This window comes from Rhagoletis zephyria, unplaced genomic scaffold (assembly GCF_001687245.7).
Source record: "Rhagoletis zephyria isolate East Lansing unplaced genomic scaffold, Rhagoletis_zephyria_1.1 Rzeph_scaffold_04738, whole genome shotgun sequence".
In the NCBI taxonomy this organism is placed as follows: domain Eukaryota; kingdom Metazoa; phylum Arthropoda; class Insecta; order Diptera; family Tephritidae; genus Rhagoletis; species Rhagoletis zephyria.
Genome location: NW_016161821.1, coordinates 22,659 through 44,912, shown reverse-complemented (window position 1 = coordinate 44,912; position 22,254 = coordinate 22,659). Strand labels below are relative to the sequence as shown.

Below are 22,254 nucleotides of genomic sequence, written 5' to 3'. Positions count from 1 at the left end.
AAATTTTTTTTCTTCAGAGCCATTATATTTGTAAATTTTGAGTAAATATTGATGAACTCTTTAGCCACACTGCTAAAAAAATCTGAAGGTCCGGTACATAAACATATATAAATTCAAGGCCGCATTTTTGCTTAAATTGCCTAACTTCCACAATGTTTACACATTTTTTTTGGCAACTTTCATAAATATTTGGCCAAAGTTGAAAACATGCAGAAAAATAGGAGCAGACTAAAATTTAACCGATGAAAACTCCCAACGAGCTAAGCCTAACAATATATTGTTATACACAATTTTAAATGTATATAAAACCACTTTTCAAAGCTTGTTCGATTCCGATTTTAAAAATAGGATGGAAAATAGTCAAGCCATTAATACTTAAGCGCATCAAATACGACAATAACGGGGTTTTTTTGTTATAAAAAATGGATCACGCGTGGTTTTCGTGCCTGATGCCGACAAAAATAAATAACAAATAAATAAATGATTGCAAATACTAATAGTCCTTTTTATATTGCTCTATTTAAAGGTATCCAATAAATAAATGCATACTTGTTACACTTTTGTTCATCTACATATAAAAAGCCATAGAAAAGTATAAGTGCTGGAATAGTAGAAAAATTGGATGCAATCAATTCAAGGAAAGTAAATGCTGACCTAGTGAAGAGTCTTAAAAATTATTTGTAATATACTCAGAAAAGTTGCGACAGTAAGTATATCAAGTAATGGCAGAAATATCTCTTCAATGGAAATGCAAATACTTATTTACACAAATTTATGCGCTCAGAAAGTTGAGTTGAGTTGAATTTCAATAATAGCAACAACATTAACTGCTGCATATACATAGAAATATACATACATATGTACGTATGTATAAACATATAAAGGTAGCATTTAAATAAATTAATATTTATGGATGAATAAATATTTGGTATTTACGTACGTACATTAGACTACGTCAAAAAAATATGAAGTCCTGCAATGCGACCGGAATAAGGACAATTGTAAGAGGTGCCGCCTCGAACCTTAAGTTTTCCCATAAAAATTACCTGTAAGAAAATGAGTTCGTTCCTTTTGAGGACGATATAATTTTCTAGGGTCAATGTGAATGTCATTTAAGTATTATGCAAGCTCAGATTATTTAAATTCCTAAATTATTCTTTTTGAATCCTTTGTCCTATTTAGGTCAAATCTAGTATATACCAACTTTTTTTTCGGAATTCAAGGAATCTGAGCGTGCATAATACTTAAATGGATGTAATTAATGTATTCTTACAGTTTGAGCGTTGATCCTAGAAAATTATATTGACCTCAAAAGGTAAGAACTAATTTTCTTACGTGTAATTTCTATGGTAAAACTAAAGGCTCGAGGCGGCACCTCTTACAATTGTCCTAGAGAGGTGAGGTGATTCTTGGAGGATTATGACTATACGAAATGCTAAAATTTGAGCCTTATTTCGGTCGCATTGCAGGATTTTTTATTTTTTATTTTTGAGGTGGTCTAATGTACATACATATATAAGTATTTATATATACTCACCTTATAGAAAGCCTTGCGAAAATTATCCGAGAGGAAGGCATACAATACGGGATTTATGCACGAGCTCATGTAGGCCAGCGTTTGAGCGATGATTTGCAGCAAAAGTTTGGTTTTCGTATTCGAATGATACACCTCGAGCGCTTTTAACAGCAGAATCAACTGATTAAAGGTAGAAAAAAGAAAAGAGAAGTGGATAATGAGCAGTTGACGAGTGGTAGTGGTGTTGGAGATGGTGATGATGTTGGTTGGTGTTGGCGGCAGGACAATAAAAAATTGAATTAATTTGAAGTGTAGTGTAAATATACAGGCGCATTAAAAGTAGATTAATGAGGAATTATAATGAAATAAGGGACACTTAATGAATTGGGCTGCCAGTAATCAGTGTGCAATAATCAGCGACGGGTATGCTCGTACAAATGTATGTATGTTTACGTATTTTAATATGTATTGTAACAAGTGAGTATACCTATACACGTTTAAACTTATATTAACTTTTAAAATCATATTTATGCATTCTTATGTGTACATATGTATGCATGCTAGGGTGGTCCAAAAACGCATGTGAAAAAGCAAAGTCGGAATTTGTATGCTCGCACCCGCTAGGATTGTTTTATACCGATAAAATATTTAGACCCAAATTTTTTTATTTTGAAATCAAAAAATATTTGGATGTCGCCCAAAGCGCACAAAGTTTTCCATGTATTTTATATAGGAAAAAACCACTTTTCGTAGAAATGGTATACAATTATTGAAAATCAATATTTTAGTATTAAAAAATGGTTCAATAAACAATTGAGCATTGTTACTGCAAGTCTCCAGAAGAGAACCAGAGTTTCCCGATCGCAAAATATTGACTTTCAATAATTCCATACTATTTCTACGAAAAGTTGTGAGGGCATTAATATTCCGACTTTACTTGTTTTGGACCACCCTAATGTATATATACATTTGTAAATATGTGCTTGTATAAGCTTTTTAATTGAATTATATCGCATATTTGTATGTATGTATGTATATAGATAAACGCATAATTTCATAACATTAATTATTGATATATCAAACCTGTAAATGCATATATTAGGGCGGGTCAATTTGTATCGGAGATTTTTTTCGACTATGCGCGTGTAGCACAGATAGATTCTACGCGTAATTCAAAGCATATTAGCCAATGGAGCCAAATGGGTCTAAAATCAATTTGGAGTTTGCAAAATTTGTGAAAATAGGTTTCTTAGCATTTTGCTGTAGTATTTGCATGAGGAATCCATTTTTGCACTTCACTTTTTCGTTAAACTGCCACCNGTGAAAAGAGGTTTCCTAGCATTTTGCTGTAGTAGTTGCATGAGGAATCCATTTTTGCACTTCACTTTTTCGTTAAACTGCCACCNAAGCATATTAGCCAATGGAGCCAAATGGGTCTAAAATCAATTTGGAGTTTGCAAAATTGTGAAAAGAGGTTTCCTAGCATTTTGCTGTAGTAGTTGCATGAGGAATCCATTTTTGCACTTCACTTTTTCGTTAAACTGCCACCAGAGGGCGCAGCAGTGAACATTTTCACAATTTCTGCGAAACCTAATTTCGCAATTTGTCAAACTACAAATTTATTTTAGACCCATGGTATCTACGGAAAATTTACTTAGGATTGCCAGTAGAAACCTGCTATGCTATATTCGCAAAGTAAAAAAAAAAAAAACAAAAATTATGTATATTCACATGAAATTTCAATTCGCAATAACATTTTCAATCTTGATAATTTATCATGAAAAGAGCTTTTGATTTCCGTGCTAGAATACCAATTCTTTATAAATATTTATAATAAAAAATTTACAAATTATAAACACTTTTAATTTATCAAGTGCACAGAATCGGGCTGTTTATGTATGGACAGCCTTTTATAAGCATGTTAGTGCATATTTGAATGTGTGTGTGTATGTGTGTATTTTATATGCAAATTATGCTCGTATTTAATATTACTTACCTGTACGGGCAGCCAAAGTGAAGCGAATGCCACAACCACAACCACAACTAGACGTGTAACACGTTTGCGGCCACGCTGCGATTTCACTGACATTTGTACGCCATTACCCTGATGCCAAAGACGCATAATCATACGCACATATAGACCACTGATTGCCATTAGCGGCAGCAGATAGGAGCCGGCGAAAAATATTATTTGATAGTTGCTTAGGGTGATGAGCGTATTGTTTTCCGAAAATGTACAAAATACGTAGGTGACATTCGGATATGGTTCCAATTCCTGTTAAGGGGACAAAAAAAAAATATAAAGAAAAGAGTCATGGACATTTTTTTTTTTAGTTAATACACATAAATAGAAATACGACTAAGCAAAAATAAATAAGTCTGTTTTTTTTTTTTTTTTTTAATTAGTAAAATCCTTGCTAATAATATAAATACGAATACGGACCGAAACTAGTATAGATAACAAACGAAATGCCTCCTTCAATTAAATGTATCCTATGGGAAAATATTTAAGAAAATTTTTTCAAATAATAAGTTTTTCAACATAAAAAAGTAAAAAACTAGAGCTTTTTAAAAAAATCGCCACGGATAGATCAACGCGAAATTTAATTATCTTTAATTTAGAAAAAAGCAAACTTCAAAACGGTTCATATTTTGGCTATCAAAATTGATTTGTCCACAGCAACCTTTTTTGTCCCACTGTGCGGCGGTTGGTTGGTTGGTTGGGAGTAAATTGGCAAGTGCAACGGAAATTGCAAACGGAAATTGTGCAACGGAAGTACATGCACACACATGCAAATTATTTGCAATACACACACAAAATACACGCATTTGCATTTGTCATGGCTTGACAAATTCGGAACTTATCGATATATTAATCGATATTTTTTATCGGTTTTGTTATCGAATTTTTTATCGATTTTGTTGTCGATATTTTTTATAGATTTAGTTATCAATATTTTTGTCGACATAATTAAAATAATTTTTATTTCAAATTCCTAGTTTCTATGAAAAAAATTAAGTTTGTGATCGTAAACGTACTAGATTAGTATACTCATCAGTCTAGTGTTAACCGAAGCTTCTACCTCCGATTTTTGTTAACCAGACATTGACAACCTACTTAAATATGCATGCGTAGGTACCGGTACGTGAATTAAGCTTCCATAATATGAAGCACCTTTGCCACTATTCCAAAAAAATGCAATCGAATTGAAATTGTTAGTTTAATCACAATTTGAAATCTCATTGCTGCATTGCTGAATTCCGCGTATTCATTAATCATGATTTAAATAAATTACTCATACGCCGCGGTGGCGCATAGCTGTGAGTTAAAATGCCAAGCTTTCATATTTGTGTTATCACCACAACAAAAATGTGGTGCAACGAAATTAAAATTATGCCCACTGATTATGTGTCGAAGTTTGAAAAATAATATGATTTAATGAGTTATTCAGCGTTGTATTCAACGCCATTTGCACAAAATTAAATAAGTGCGCGCCAAATGACAAGCATTTATGTGANGGCGTTGAAATATTTGCACAAAATTAAATAAGTGCGCGCCAAATGACAAGCATTTATGTGAATTGGCGTTTAATTGCGGCCGCACGCGAGTATCTGTAACTAAACACATACATATATATGTACATATGTATGTGTATGTATGAATGTATGTATGTATGTGCTGCTGTGCTTGCTATGTGTGCTGCCGGGCTTCTTAATGAATAAATTTAAACTTTTAGCTGGTTGCCGATAATAGCGGATTGTGAAGTTTAAAGATTATGCCATTTTATGAAATTTGGCAAAACTTTTTCAGCCAAGGGACAAGTGCTGATAAATTATTTTTATAGTTGCACATACTATTTATTACTTCTTTTTCTAATTGCGTTAAATTATGTTTGCACTTGCAAAAATATTTTTTTTTTTTGGATTACAAACAAAACGATTGGTACTATTCTGTGCAATATGTATGTATATATATTTAGAACTAACCTGAACCCGCAGTTAAAAGGTAGTAAACGAAAAGTCATTCACATTTATATATATAGATAGAAGATAAGTATGCTTGTTAGTTGGTATGAAAAATTATAAAAAAAAATTGTAATTTCTTTCATTTATATTAAAAGCCTTCCACGAAAAAAGCCGGCTACTAGCGACGAAGATCGTAGGATAAATAAAAATTAAATGTGTGTGCAAATGAAAATGCGCAATGATTTTTTTCTCAGCATTTAATCATTATTTTAGGAGTTTTATTTTTTTCGCTCTAAAATAAAAATTATTATTAATTTTTTATTTTTTTTTTGCTCAGCGGAAATAATTATTATTTGATTTTTATTTTTTTCGATCACAAATAATGATTATTTTATGATTTTTATTTATTGGCTCAGAGAAAATAATTATCATTGAGTTTAATTTTTTCCCTTTAAAAATAATGATTATTCATAAAATTGAAAGGGCTGTCGCTACCTCTGAAAAGGATGCGGCGGAAATCGCGCTGGTATAGTTTTTGATTTTTTGAATGATCATTATTTTTAAGTGAAAAAAATGGAACTCAATAATAATTTGCAGGATGTGTTGTACATACTTTGTTTGTAGCTCTATATGTTTGTCAATTTACGTAAGGATTTACTGCTAGTCTATAACTTTGGGCACTCTACGGTACTTCGATGTTTCCAAGAACTTTACTAATTAAGGTAGGTTGGTGTTGAAAATAGGCGAAATCGAACTGTAACCAAACCCACTTCCCATATAACGGTATTTTCGGAAAATGCAAAAACTACGATAATTCAGGAAATAGGGTCAAAATTGTCGTTGAAAATTAGCATGTGAGTAAAAATTTTGGTACAAAATAATATTTGAATGAAATTGTTGGAAAATGGGCGTGGTTCCCGCCCACTTATGATGGACTGCTTTATCTCAGTAGCTGCTTTACCAATTCTTACCAATCTCCATATGAGTCTTGCCCAGGGTCCAGCTAAGAAATTTATTCTCGTCTCCCATCTCCCATAAAACTGTGATAAATCAGTAACTACTGAAGCTAATTGACTCAAAATCAGGGATTGCAATAAACACCTATCAGAAAATCATACTGTTATTTCACAAATTTCTACCAAACTCGGTGCAATTAATAAACTTGGTATGGAAAAATAATTCGTTGAAAATTATTCAAATCACGCTGAAATTACACCCGCTTCCCGCACAACAGTAAAACTTTGTATGCCACTCTTATTTCGTCCTTTATTTGAGAAGCTTTCGAAAATTTGTTGCTATTGGTTATTTCTTCAGACAGACTGCGAAGGCAATGTATGGCGGAGCCGATTCCCGATAACTTTTGTCAAATTAGTTTTGGATGGAAACGGAAAAACCGAAAGCCTGGACATGAGTTGGACAAGCAGTGTTGAAAATTCTTACATCAATACATATGTAATCTTGAATAACTTTTGCTAAAAAAAATAAACTCCAATTTTATTTATTTTGCTATTTATTACTTCTGGAATTTGTATGTATTTTATTTTTATTTTTTTTTTATTTTTATTTTTATTTTATTTAAAATACTCGCAACACTATTTAAAAATTTTCCAAAATTCACTTGTTTTATTATAAACAAATTCGCAGGCGTGCAACCAACAATGTTTACAAAACAAATGTTTATTAGCCGAACTTCACGCCTCGCCTGCTCCTAATGCATATTTACACTATAATACGATATATGTAAGTATATACATATACATATGTACATAAGTATGTATTGTGATTCGTGTGCTATTCACNAAAAAGTTTATTAGCCGAACTTCACGCCTCGCCTGCTCCTAATGCATATTTACACTATAATACGATATATGTAAGTATGTACATATACATATGTACATAAGTATGTATTGTGATTCGTGTGCTATTCACCAAAATTTGTGCAGCGCCGAAAATTTAGCTCTTTCTCTTAGATTTATGTGCATGTGTCCGCATTTGGCTATTTTTGAGAATTTCTTGTAATAAAAGTCTTCAACTGATGCATTACAATGCGTCTGTGATATAGTGCTTTGCTATTTGTTGCATTTGTAAACATACTTTTATGACTGGTGAAATATGTATCTATGTTCATATTTTGCTTATGGTATTTGACAGTCGAATTACATAGTATGCGCAGGAATAAGTATATAGGTAAGTTTGTGTACAAGTATGTCAATGTGAGTATTTATATACAAATGGCATTGCTATAGCTCCTAAAAATGGTCGCTTTGTTTAAAAAAATAACTTCGTAAAAATAAAAATGCCTATGCGCTTACAAATATTGGATGTATATAATATATGCATATACTATTATACTATACATGTAAATATGTATCTAAATATATATATACATTGGCACGTATAAAACGTCTATTTATTTTGGCTTAACAAAAAATTTACTGTTCTCCCAAGCGATTCATAAAATTTTGCCTATTTTATGACTGCGAAGTATTTCGCCTCATTTAAGAGACATTCCTAAACTGGACCGCGCTAAAAGTACCTATGCAAAAAATTTAATTTTGTTCATTATTTTAATAACAATTTAAAGAATTCAATTTTAGTTTTTACGTAAACGAAAATGGACCCAGAGACNATAAACTGGACCGCGCTAAAAGTACCTATGCAAAAAATTGTATTTTGTTCAAAATTAAAGAATTCAATTTTAGTTTTTACGTAAACGAAAATGGACCCAGAGACCAGATATTTTAGTTTGAGCAAAACAAAAAAGTCCGTATCCGGTCATATGAAAGTAAGTCATTTGTTATGGTCTACAGATATATAGTTAAACGTTTTAAGTCATGTCAAAGAAAAATTCTACTATTTGGTAGTATTAGCATACGCAATAATTTGAATGCGTTTTTTCACGGACTCATCAATGGTAGTNGAATAAGTATATAGGTAAGTTTGTGTACAAGTATGTCAATGTGAGTATTTATATACAAATGGCATTGCTATAGCTCCTAAAAATGGTCGCTTTGTTTAAAAAAATAACTTCGTAAAAATAAAAATGCCTATGCGCTTACAAATATTGGATGTATATAATATATGCATATACTATTATACTATACATGTAAATATGTATCTAAATATATATATACATTGGCACGTNCAATATGTATATATGTAGATAAGTTTGTGTACAAGTATGTCAATGTGAGTATTTATGTATATACAAATGGCATTTCTGATAGCTTCTAAAAATGGTCGCTGTGTTTAAAAAAATAACTTCGTAAAAATAAAAATGCCTATGCGCTTATAAATATTGGATGTATATAATATAAGCATATACTATACATGTAAATATGTATCTAAATATATATATACATTGGCACGTATAAAACGTCTATTTATTTTGGCTTAACAAAAAATTTACTGTTCTCCCAAGCGATTCATAAAATTTTGCCTATTTTATGACTGCGAAGTATTTCGCCTCATTTAAGAGACATTCATAAACTGGACCGCGCTAAAAGTACCTATGCAAAAAATTGTATTTTGTTCAAAATTAAAGAATTCAATTTTAGTTTTTACGTAAACGAAAATGGACCCAGAGACCAGATATTTTAGTTTGAGCAAAACAAAAAAGTCCGTATCCGGTCATATGAAAGTAAGTCATTTGTTATGGTCTACAGATATATACTTAAACGTTTTAAGTCATGTCAAAGAAAAATTCTACTATTTGGTAGTATTAGCATACGCAATAATTTGAATGCGTTTTTTCACGGACTCATCAATGGTAGTTCAATGATCTTTTTTGTTGGATTTGCCTTAAGTTATATGATTTCATAATTTTTACTAGTTTTTCAGAGTTGAAAGCGTTGCGGTATACATTGGGGTTGTCCTAATATTTTTTTTTTTGCCACGTCGAAACTCAAGAATATCAAAAATAATAAACGCCGTATTTTTTATTTTGAAATCGATTAATAAATAGTTGTTCCGCCAGGGCTTTAAAGTTTTTCAGTTAAAGTGAAGTTCCCAAGTCCGTTTTTTTTTAATTTCTTATTTGAGACTTAAAACCTTTCAACCTCTTAATCTTTTGGCACTTCTTGTATTCTTTGGAACTTAGCACATTTTCATTGACTATTTTGGACAAATTTGTTTACCACCTCGTTTTTTATAAAAAGTGGACTAATCAACTTTTCACTCTACACCAGAGGTTCCCAAACATTTTTTTTTTACCGTAGACCCCTTTCAAAAATTTACTGGTCTCGGTGGACCCCCTGATGATACATTTCTAAATGTTCCCAAAGACCGTAAAAAAATTAAATGAGAAAATTAGATCTAACAATGTAAATTTGCATCGTGGGTGAATTCAAAAACTAAACTCAGAGTGGCCAAAATAAAAGTAAAATATTTTCTTGTGTTCTATTTATAAAAATTACATGATTACACACTTGTAGATTTTAAGAAATAGAGCTCGTAAATACATCAAAATACTCTCTCGCTCGGAAGAGTTATATTTTTTTACGAGCACTGCGATCGCTAACTCCGAGTTTTAAAGTCAGGCGAAAAATATTTGTCAAATTTTTAAAACAAGCTAAGCTTTTTACGCCAAACTTTTAATTCAGAAACTGACAATAGAGGTAATAACGAGTTTAAAAAAGTCGATGGCAAATAAACAAGCAAGTCAGAAGCACAAAAAGTGTTCCACCGTCTCATCTTCTTCAAGAAAAGATGGGCAAATGGACTTGTCATTTACGCCTATCCCAGTCAGGTGTTTGTTCCGCGTAGTGACCAGTCAGCAAGTTGTCTGCAGTGTCGTCTGCTCAGTGAGAGCAAAAAATTAGATAAACCTTGTGAGATTGAAGGCAACATGAGGTTTGCCCACCTGCATCTACTTTGATGCCTCTTAGTAATTTCTGAGCGAAGTATTCACCCAGTTTCTGATGGTGGCTTCGATTGCCGAAGGTGGTTGCGGACCGAGGAATGCCTGGTCTGAGCCAACTCTGGCCAAATTATCAGATGTCTCATAACCAGGTACTACAGAGTGATCTGGCACTCAGAGTAAAACAACCTCGTTATGTTCACCATCATATTTTAGTCGAGACATGCATTGCCGAACTAGTTCGGAAGTACTTAAATAGAGGGCTGGTCAACGCCTTAAGTGCAGCTTGGTTGTCACTGCAGTCCCGTAAACTCCTTCCCCTCCACCTATGTTCCACCCTTAGTCCATGGCTTTGAGTATTGCAACTACCTCAGCCTGGAAGACCGAAGCATATTCCCCTACAGAAAAGTGAAGTGAGGCCGTTTTTAATCAAAAACTATTGTGGAAAAGCAACAATAATTCTGAAAAAAATGATAGTCGTGATAGCTACTTGGGTTGTATTTGTAGTTGGCTTAACGAAAGAAAGTGTGGAAAAAAGCAACAAGCATTCACAAGTCGAACCTAGCGCAGTGCGTAGGCAACTGGCTGAGCCAGTGGGATCGTCGGTTCGAATCCTANAAGTGAGGCCGTTTTTAATCAAAAACTATTGTGGAAAAGCAACAATAATTCTGAAAAAAATGATAGTCGTGATAGCTACTTGGGTTGTATTTGTAGTTGGCTTAACAAAAGAAAAAGTGGAAAAAAGCAACAAGCATTCACAAGGCGAACTTAGCGCAGTGCGTAGGCAAATGACTGAGCCAGTGGGATTGTCGGTTCGAATCCTACTGAACGAAGTCTGATGAGGAAATTTGGTGACTTCCGAAATAGCTATCACTTCTACCATTTTTTCAGAATTATTGTTGCTTTTCCACAATAGTTTTACATTAAACACGGCCTCAAGCTCAATGAAAATTGTTGAATATAATTGCTACAAGGCCTTAAAATTATATTGTTTAAGCAAGNCATTTTTTCAGAATTATTGTTGCTTTTCCATAATAGTTTTACATTAAACACGGCCTCAAGCTCAATGAAAATTGTTGAATATAATTGCTACAAGGCCTTAAAATTATATTGTTTAAGCAAGCAGACACTGATGTTTTTTTGTGTGAAAGTGTAGATAATTCTTTAAAATCATAATTTTATAGTCTACCTATTAATAACATAATTAAGTTTTCCATAATATTTGGAGTAATATGATAGCATAAAAATAATACGTTAATAGTAAAGAAATCTATTTTAAAACAAGCTTTCCAAATATGAAACAATAAATACGGGTTTCCCAAATATCTCGACTTTTGCGCTACTTAGTGGATCGATTCATCTTTCATATTGCATTATTCTGAGCTCGTTTCAAGTCTCGAGCTTCTCGGGAACTTTAGACAAGTACATAGCAAGTTAAATAAAAGTTGGTAAACATTTATTATTTCTTTCATAAACCCATTTATTCACACCTCTCAAAATACACTGATACCATAATCTACACGTNGCATTATTCTGAGCTCGTTTCGAGTCTCAAGCTTCTCGGGAACTTTAGACAAGTACATAGCAAGTTAAATAAAAGTTGGTGAACATTTATTATTTCATTCATAAACCCATTTATTCACACCTCTCAAAATACACTGATACCATAATCTACACGTACACTTGTCGTCAGCTGATTAAGTTAAGTGACCATTTGACCAGTTTTGAATGTTTTTATTTTATTAAATTAATGCTTATCTAATATTACATAACCAGCACCACATTCAAACTTCGTACAAAAATTATAAAAATTCAACCAAAAATGTTAAACTTTTTATTCAAAATTCTCAGAAAAATTCTAGGACTGCAGTTTTATAGCCTATTAAATATTAATGGGTTAAAGTGCAAATTTCAAGACTCTAGAAAACCGCGTTGATTTTTTTTTTACTGACGATGTTGTGCATTTTTATTCAAAATAAACTCGATTTTCATGCGCCTTGACATTTGCACTCTAATAAAAATCAATGAGCTATAAAACTGCATAACTTCTTAATATGGCTTACAAATAGGACTCGAACCGTAAACTCCGGCGCACAAAGCCAATAGTGTTCTACCCACTGAGCTTAGTTAGCGCCATGTAAACTGTTGTTGCTTTTTCCACTTTCTCATTTGTCAACGCAACCACAGTCAAGGTAGAAACAATTAATAAAAAAAAAAACAAAAAAAAAACTCGCGCTGAATGGCAATAACAATCGCCTTTGTTGGCACCTCTAATTGTGTTCCGGCATTTGTGTGTAATAACACTGTTATCTGTCTGCCTCTAACTGGATGGCTCTAATCGTTATCAGCTATAAACGCTCGGCACTAAAGCATTGATTTCAATTTCATGTCTAATTATTGACAAATTTTGCCAACAGCAAAGGCCTCGCTGTACTGTTAGCAGCGTTTTTTTCTTGTGGTCTTGGTCTGATTAAAACGGGAAATGCAAATAACCAAGCAACTGTTTATCTTTTTTATCAGTTGGTATACAAATGTTTTTGTGTATTTGTTCTAGTTTTTTTTTTTTTTTAACATGCAGACACAGGTAAATAAAAGTTCTCAAACGCGCAAAAATATATTACCGAAATATGTATATACATACATACATATGTACATATACATATGTGAATGTGTATGTAGCTACTATGCAAATTTGCCATATGTATCCATCCGTGAACATTAATTAGAAGTTCATAATTAATTACAATTTATTTATCTAGCGCTAAATATGAGTAAGCAGAACCAACTCTAAACCAATAATTTATCAATTACTCGAATTTAATTGGTGAGTGGATGTCCATATCTCAACCATTGCTATGGCTTTTATGTATTTAAGTAGGGTGCATCACCAAAATTTTCACCGGAATTAAAAAATTGATCGCCATATTGAATCCACCATTTTGATTAAAAAAAAATTGACTTCAGATTCGTAATCGGCGACCCCAAAAACTCTCGAGTGCTGGTTTTCGAAAAAATCCAANCGTAGGGTGCATCACCAAAATTTTCACCGGAATTAAGAAATTGATCGCCATATTGGATCCACCATTTTGAATTAAAAAAAATTGACTTCAGATTCGTAATCGGCGACCCCAAAAACTCTCGAGTGCTGGTTTTCGAAAAAATCCAATCGTATTTACAAAAAAAAAAATGGATCGCTATTTTAGATCCGCCATTATGAATTTTGAAAAAAACTGACTTCAGGTTCCTAATTAGCAACCCCAGAAACCTCCTGGTAACAAGTTCCAACCCATGACAACGCGCAAATCGTTGAGTATCAACGTTTTAATTTTACTAGGGTGTTTTTGAGAGCATATATTCGGGAACTAGGCCCATTCTAACTGTCCAAGACAGGTGTATAATTAAGGCAATGTTCCTCAATAATACCAGAGTAATTATATGTAAAAACCACATTTTTAGCAGCATTTTAACATATCACGAAAATAAAAAAAAACNAAAACTGACTTCAGGTTCCTAATTAGCAACCCCAGAAACCTCCTGGTAACAAGTTCCAACCCATGACAACGCGCAAATCGTTGAGTATCAACGTTTTAATTTTACTAGGGTGTTTTTGAGAGCATATATTCGGGAACTAGGCCCATTCTAACTGTCCAAGACAGGTGTATAATTAAGGCAATGTTCCTCAATAATACCAGAGTAATTATATGTAAAAACCACATTTTTAGCAGCATTTTAACATATCACGAAAATAAAAAAAAACCTCTAAGAAAACTTTTTTTTTCAAAATAAAANATTACTAGGGTGTTTTTGAGAGCATATTTTCGGGAACTAGGCCCATTCTAACTGTCCAAGACAGGTGTATAATTAAGGGAATGTTCCTCAATAATACCAGAGTAATTATATGTAAAAACCACATTTTTAGCAGCATTTTAACATATCACGAAAATAAAAAAAAACCTCTAAGAAAACTTTTTTTTTCAAAATAAAAAAACACGTTTCTCTTTTTTATCACAAATAACAACAATTTGAGGTAGTGTTTATGAATTTCCAAAAAAAAAAATTGAACCACTCTAATATATATGCATATGGAGGCCAGCAATTAATTACATCTGATTAGGTATTTTATTGCATTGTGAAATTTTATTTTTATTAGCAAATCGCCTGCATTGCTGGCATATTTTTCCGTAAATATTTTCATGCGAACATTTGTACGAGTTTCCGCCGAAATATACATGTCTCAGTTGAAATAGCCGGCTGTAATTTTTGCTAATTCGGTAACGGAGTTCCTGAAGCATGTCATTGATTTTCAATTACATATTAAAAATAAAACAAAAGCATTTATTTATGAATTTCCCAAATGTTTTCTCCATGCTTAAAGTGGATTAGTGTAGTTATTGCACAAAGGCGCATGACAAAAGTATGTTGAAGAAAAGGTGAATCACTTTAATTCCGGATCTTTGATCTGAGGTCTTAAAAAGAAATATTTTCCGTCTAGCAGTAAAAATAAGAACTGCTTTCCGGAGAAGTTATTTGGCTATGTTCTAAATGTACCTAAAATTGTTGGTTTGTACCGAATGTACTTTCCAACTAAATAAAGGTACGATTTAACCAACTTTTCCATCACTGTAGGTAATCCAGCAGCTGATATTTCGTATCGTCAATTGCGCAGCTGGCGTGTGTGTGAACATCAAACTCAATGCCGCAATTTAAAGTTTAATTGCCTCAGCTAATTGACCTGTTTGAACATAGTCTAATACGAAATTTGGCGATGATTTCATTTCATCCCCTCCTTCATTTTGAATTACCCCGTGAGTGTGCCCACTGGAATTTNCAGGTAATCCAGCAGCTGATATTTCGTATCGTCAATTGCGCAGCTGGCGTGTGTGTGAACACCAAACTCAATGCCGCAATTTAAAGCTTAATTGCCTCAGCTAATTGGCCTGTTTGAACATAGTCTAATACGAAATTCGGCGATGATTTCATTTCATCCCCTCCTTCATTTTGAATTACCCCGTGAGTGTGCCCACTGGAATTTATAGTTACGGCCTTGTGAGGCTGGGAAGACTACTCGGCCTTTACGGTCGACCTTCGATGAGACAGAGACTATGCAGTTCCACATGCCCTGGTTTTCGTACATCTAGCAGTTCACTTGCACTCAACGGTAATATGTATCACTCTCTCTTTTGTCGGTGATACCGAGTCGAGAATCGTCTTACTGGCCAATTCATTTTCAATGACGCTACTTGCTGTGGTACCTTGGTCTGGTACCCATACAAGTCGACTGCTGAGCGTAGGATTGACCTATCTCGGCAGGCAGTTAGTTCAAAAACGCCCTATCTCAAAAAACTTTTCAAGAACGCCCTATTTCAGAATTTTATTAAAAAATACCTTATCTCAGAATTTGGTTGAAGAATAAACTATCTCAGAATTCGGTTCAAAAGCGCACTATCTCAGTTCAAAATGTATTGAAAATGTGCTGATGTAGGACGCTTTGGAATCGGCAGCTGATATAGGGTGTTTTTGATACGAATTCTGAAATAGGGCGTTCTTGAAAAGTTTTTTGAGATAGGGCGTTTTCGAGCTGGCTGCTGAGATAGGTCGACCTTCCACTCGGCAGTCGAAATATGACATGGAATAATATGACGCAGCCGAAGGAGAGGAGTCATTGTCAAATGCTACTAAAAAATTATCTATCGATTGGTGCAGATCGCGTACATGTGTTGCTAAATTGGCTATCTGAGCCCCTGCCTTTAGTCATCAAAATTAATATTTGCATCTTTTTTCGATAGAATAGCTAAGCTAAGGATCTTATTCCACTTCCCTAGGTTCAAGCTCAAGTTCAATTACATCACCAATGTGCGCTTTTTTGATGTATCCATGATTGCTTAGATTATCGAGTTTGGAATTAAAGTACTCTAAATCAATTGCGTTTTAGTCATTCTTCTAAAATGTCCTCAATTTCATGGAGTTAAAGAGCTTGCTGGTTAAAATTTCTTTCGACAAAAATTCTTTTATCGATACCACAAACTTTTAACACCAGTATGCAAACAATCATAATTATGAAATAGAAACATTGGAAACTCAGCATTGGAAATTGGCAAATCAAACATTTTTATTTCGACATTGAACTTAGTCTTTGACCAAAAAAATATTTGGAAATTAAGGGATAAAGTTGGCGCTTGCATATTCCCCAAGTGTTTAGCTAAGCTTATTCCCCAAGTGTTTTCAAAGTGCTTCTTGCAGTTATCATACAAACAGAGGAAGCCACACAAATTTACAATCCTTCAAGTGGTGGATGTTTTTGATTGTTACTCAGACCAGGAATCCCACAAAGCTTCTACATACACGCTGACGCACCGCAAAACACTTGATTACAACAGCAGCTAACTAGGAACTTNTAGTATGCTGACGCACCGCAAAACACTTGATTACAACAGCAGCTAACTAGGAACTTTGCCACATGCTGGGGCACCAACTGTTTGCAATAAAATTCACGTGTAGAAAACAAATATTAAAATGTGAATTTTATTTAAATCAAATGTTGCTACTTTCTAAGTTGAAATGAAAACAGCAACCAGGCAAGCAAAAAAAGCAAAAGCAATCACACCAGCAGAAAAGGGGAAACTAAGACGAAAAAAAAAAATTAATATAAACATTGAGTCCACTGCTGAACAAGTGGGTGGATATGTATAGCTGACGGGATACTTGACCGTCGAGAGACCAACAGACCGACCGACCAACTGACTGACATGGACTGATAAAGTGTTCCAGCTTTGCTGATTGCGCATACGTTGGCATTGTTTGTTGGCTTGTTAGCCATGTATTTAGTTGGCAGCTATTTAGCTATTTCCCAGTTGGCCGTTCCACAACGAGGTGCGAATGATGGAAAGCAATAAATTGAAGAATGTGCTATGTGCGTGTGTAATCAAAATCGAAATTGTTAAATCAAAGGCAGTAGTAGTAGAACTTGCGATGTTTTTAAAGAGCTGAATCATTTGAAGACGGAAAATTAGTTTTTTATTTCGTTTTTATTGTTCTTTTAATTTTTTATTTTCTGTTAGAAAAATTAAACAAATTGTGTTGATTAATGGGCAATGATAATTTTGTAGACGCTCGTATATCTTTTAAGCAACGATCATGGACGATGACCGTAAATGATATACTTTTTTGCAGATTAAGATTGGAGAAATTTAAGATAGGTACTAATTAGTTTGCGTCTTGAGTCTTGTCGTGCATAGTTTTTGAATGAGCGTCAGCTGTCCAGCATATATTTGGGTATTTATGAGCTTTGAGTAATTTGTTTGAAGTTTTGTGTCTCTATTTCAGTGATTCCCAAAGTGGTCCAGGTGGACCCCCAGTGATCCACGGGAGACTCGACGGCGTCCTACGCTGCCGTGCAAAAAATGACGGCTCACAAGTTGTAAGTGTGAGTCGACGAAAAATTATCTGGTTTCGATAGTAAAGAGCAAAAATATTGGCTTCGTATTACCTACATATCAATGCAGGCAAATAATAAAATACTAAAAAAAATTAAGCGCAGAAAAAAATCAAAATTTTGCCGTGGATTTTGATAGGCTGTATTTAAGTGAAAAAATAGAAGAATTGAGACTTAAAAAACGCATTTTGAAAACTCAAGATTGTAATTTTCAGACTCCTTTGCTAAAAATTTTAGGGAGTTATGCATCTCATGCAGTCCCAACAAATAGCGCGAAAAAATATTTTAGCTAATTTTTTGGATTATTTTTTTGCAATCCATGGGTTTTGAAACAAATTTTTTCAGTTAGGCCGTTAACGTTAAATGTAGTTCATCANCTTTAGGTAGTTATGCATCTCATGCAGTCCCAACAAATAGCGCAAAAAAATATTTTAGCTAATTTTTTGATTATTTTTTTGCAATCCATGGGCTTGAAACAAATTTTTTCAGTTAGGCCGTTAACGTTAAATGTAGTTCATCAAATAGAGCGGGTTGCATCCTTCTGGAGCAATTCCTTAAAAGAATAGCCATCTAGAAAAGCAGTAAGCTAACATATTTAACTAGTCTTACGCCCTTTGGACTAAAAACAATGGAAAGAATCGTAGACAGGCTTATCAAGGATAGCTTCCTTACCGGGAACCCTTTTCAAAGATACCAATTTTCCTATCTCCCAGCAAAATCTACTATCCACGCTCTTCAGANCCCATCTAAAAAAGCAGTAAGCTAACATATTTAACTAGTCTTACGCCCTTTGGACTAAAAACAATGGAAAGAATCGTAGACAGGCTTATCAAGGATAGCTTCGTCACCGGGAACCCTCTGAATAAATACCAATTTTCCTATCTCCCAGCAAAATCTACTATCCACGCTCTTCAGACTCTAACAAGGAAAACTGAGAAGTCTTTGGAGGACAAAGAGGTAGCGGTGGGAAGTTTCTAGGACCGTGGAGGTCGCTTTAGACAACGCGGAATACTCTTTATAAATAGTTTCGTCCTCCGCAGAGGGATTAGAGGGATAGCAGACGAACTGCCTTCTTTGTGAAAACGGCTTTGACGTTCAGGGATATGCGGATAACATTGCCATCATAATCAGAGGTACTATCTCCAAACTCCTACGGAATATTTTGAACATAATCGCCAATTTTTGCAGTAAAAATGCGTTAAGCGTAAACCCCAAGAAGAATAGCATAGTCATTTTATCCAGGATGAATGAAAAGGACAAATTGCTAGAACCATTCCTTCACGGTGCAGAGATACACCTTTTCAGAGAGATCAAATATCTAGGAGTTATCCTTGATGACAAGCTCTCATGGAATCCACACCTAGATAAAAGTATTCAAAAGGCTAGCGCCTCTATCTGGACTTGCCGGAAATTTATGGGACGGAACTGCGGCAATAGACCTAAACTGGCAAGGTGGATGTATGAGGCGATCTCCAAACGTATTATCCTTATGCTGCACCCGTCTGGTGGAAGAAGGTAGAAGTGAAATCCACGCAGGCCAAGCTTAGCAAGCTACAACGACTGGCCTCCGCAGGCATCACTGGCGCGAGGAGAACAACACCAACTGCGGCTCTCAAGGTACTTCTCGACCTGCCTCCCCTACACATTGCAAATAAGAAAAAGGCGCTACTGTTTATAGGGAGGCTCATCTCAGGGAACAGTTCAGAGGTCAAGAAATTTATACACCCTTACACCCTCAGGGTAATCGAACAAAAAGGTGGGCTAGGCACAAGCTTTGTGGACCTATGCCTTCCAAGATTTAACTACACCCAAAACTTCACGGTCTTTTCCCGGTCAGGAACAACTGGGGCATGGGAAAAATAACTCTGAAGCACACGATCTAAATGGAATGAAGCCAAAGGACCGAGCGATGTTGAATAGAAGTTTGTTTCAATAGATCGTTTCGGTCGCTGTAACTACTTAGGTGACGTGCTGCCTCTAAATCTCTTTTTATCAAATCTTACATATTTGAAATCAAAGGACTGCAAACCTTGGCCACTTAATATTTTCTACGGGACTCCAACTTAAAAAGTATTAAATGTTTTCGTCAGTAGAATAATAGGTTCGTTCTGTAAGTTTCTGCAATTTTGACAGGAGTGTTTTACTATATCTCTATCTAGTAAACTTGCTGGTGGAACGCTTATGTGTAACTCAAGTAGCTTTTCCAAGTAAAAAAATTATGTTCTCGTTTTTTTTTATTACTAAATAAGTTTAGTTCGTTTTCGAATCGATGAAATAACCATACAAGGAAGAAAATTTTATGAAATTGATTTTGAACTAAAAATTTAAAATGCATGACGAGTTGAGAAATTTAGTTAATTCGACTTAAATATATAAAAATATATACACATACGCGTGTATATTCTTTAATCATTTCTATATCCAAATTTTGAATATATGTACTACTCTTAGCAAGCACTACCTCACTCACCGCTAAGCCATGCACCAACGCCACTGGTGTGGAAATCGTTAGAATAATCACCCACAGCATTGCAATTGCAATCTTTGTCACCTTCTCGGTGCGCAATTGGCGTGAACGTATCGGATGCACAACAGCCAAAAAACGATCGATCGACATCAGTACCAGCGTATAGATGCTGGAAAATGCGGTTACCACAATCAAATATTGCACCGAACGACACCATATATCACCGAAGGGCCAATACTCGGTTATATAATCGGTTGCAGTGAACGGTATGCAGAGAACAACGAACAGCAGATCGGCCACAGCCAAATTGACGATCAGCAGATTTGTTGTGGAATGCATTTGCTGATTGAAGACAACGACCAGTATGACAAGTGTGTTGCCAAAGAAGCCGGTCAGCGCAAAAATGCCAAAACAGAAGGGTACAACAATGCGTACGAAATTTCGCAATTCTGGTGATAGTTCATCCATTTCCTCGAATTGCTCATACTCCGAATTGGTTAGGCTTGGATTGGTGGCATTCAGCAGAGCTGTGCTGGTATTGTGTATTTCCAGCATTTTGTTGATTATGTGATAGTTGTTGTTGTGGGTATTTGTGGAGTGGTAAGAAGATGCATTGATGGTGCTTTCGTTGTTGTATAATTCGTTGCTATTGTTGTAGTGGTAAGTGTTGTTAATTGCAAGAGAATTAATCGATTCGAAGCTTAGGTTCATTGGTGATACTGAGAAGCTCATATTTCAACATTTGTTGTTGTTATTGAAAATGTGAAACAATTTTGTAGCTACTTAGTTATTTGTTGCATATTTTAATTTGATTTCAACACTTGTTGAATATAGTTTTTGTAGTTTTATTACAATCAGTATGTTTTGTTTTTGACGATTCGTAGTATACTTCGATTGACTAATACTTTTCATCTTTTTTGTTAAACTTTTTTTTTAATATTGAGGGTTTCGTGGAACAAATCACTGTATTCTTATACACACATATATTTAAAAATTTATGGTAAATGCGTCGGATTTTTAAACAAAATTACTGAGTATACAAGAGCAAGGCTTCAGTTTAGTTTTAATTAATTTTTTTGTAACTTTAGTGCTTAGAACCTTTTGAGGGCGCACTTTTGTCTTTAAATTGTTGATTATCTTTCAATTTACTATCGCAAAAGTGGCCATATACACTTCAATTCTCATAAAAATTGCGCTCTTAAGCCACAAATATGTTGAAGAGGTTTTTTTTTTATTTTTTTTATTATTTTTGTAGGCCAACAAAACGCATCAGAAAATATTAGAAACAAATAACTTTCTATGAAATACACTCCCGAATTCATTCACACAAAACACAGTTCAATATTTTTCCAAACACTCTCCTGCCCTTGAAACACCTTTCCGTTGTTAAGTAGTTAGTTACCGTTACCGCAAGCATTCCATCGTTTCACTTTGGACGGCACATCGCGAATGAAAAAATTTATTTTGCATAGAAATCGCATAGTTGTCTATGTATATTGAGCACAAGCAAATTTGAGTGAAATACGCACACATACCCACTCACTCGCGCAGCTTTGCACCTACGCCCACCAGCGCTGATCCTCAAATGAGTCAACTACTATGCATCTACATAAATACTTAACTACATAACGAGCCAGACAATACTTTGGCCGTTACGTGTTTTAGTTAGACAGCGCTACAAAGCTGCATGGCGGCGAGTTTATCTTCATATGGACATTGAAAGTGTTTCTCACTTTTCACACGCTTCAATAAACCAAAATAACAATATCCAATTAAAAAACATACATACATATAAACAAATATAATTACAGAGTGAGGTGTGAAAAAGTAGCAACAGCAACAGTAACACAAAAAATATTCTAACAGAAAAGAAAACAAACAAAAAACATTCAATTAGAATTGATGAAAGCGCATCAGCATCATATGAATGAGCAATAAGCTGAAAATGCAGTGAAAGTGATATAGGAGATTTATTTTTATTAGAAAGCATACATACATGCATATGTGTTCCTTAG

At 34.3% G+C, this 22,254-nt stretch overlaps 1 protein-coding gene across 1 annotated transcript; it reads right to left on the bottom strand.

Moving 5' to 3' along the window:
* Nucleotides 1-1,474: 1,474 nt before the first annotated feature.
* Nucleotides 1,475-20,971, bottom strand: AstA-R2 (Allatostatin A receptor 2). Its single transcript, XM_017626675.1, has 3 exons — nt 20,243-20,971; nt 3,513-3,791; nt 1,475-1,696 (listed from the first exon to the last, which is right to left on the bottom strand). Exons 1-3 carry the CDS (start codon nt 20,969-20,971, stop codon nt 1,499-1,501), a joined length of 1,206 nt encoding a protein of 401 aa, XP_017482164.1. The 3' UTR covers nt 1,475-1,498.
* Nucleotides 20,972-22,254: the final 1,283 nt, after the last annotated feature.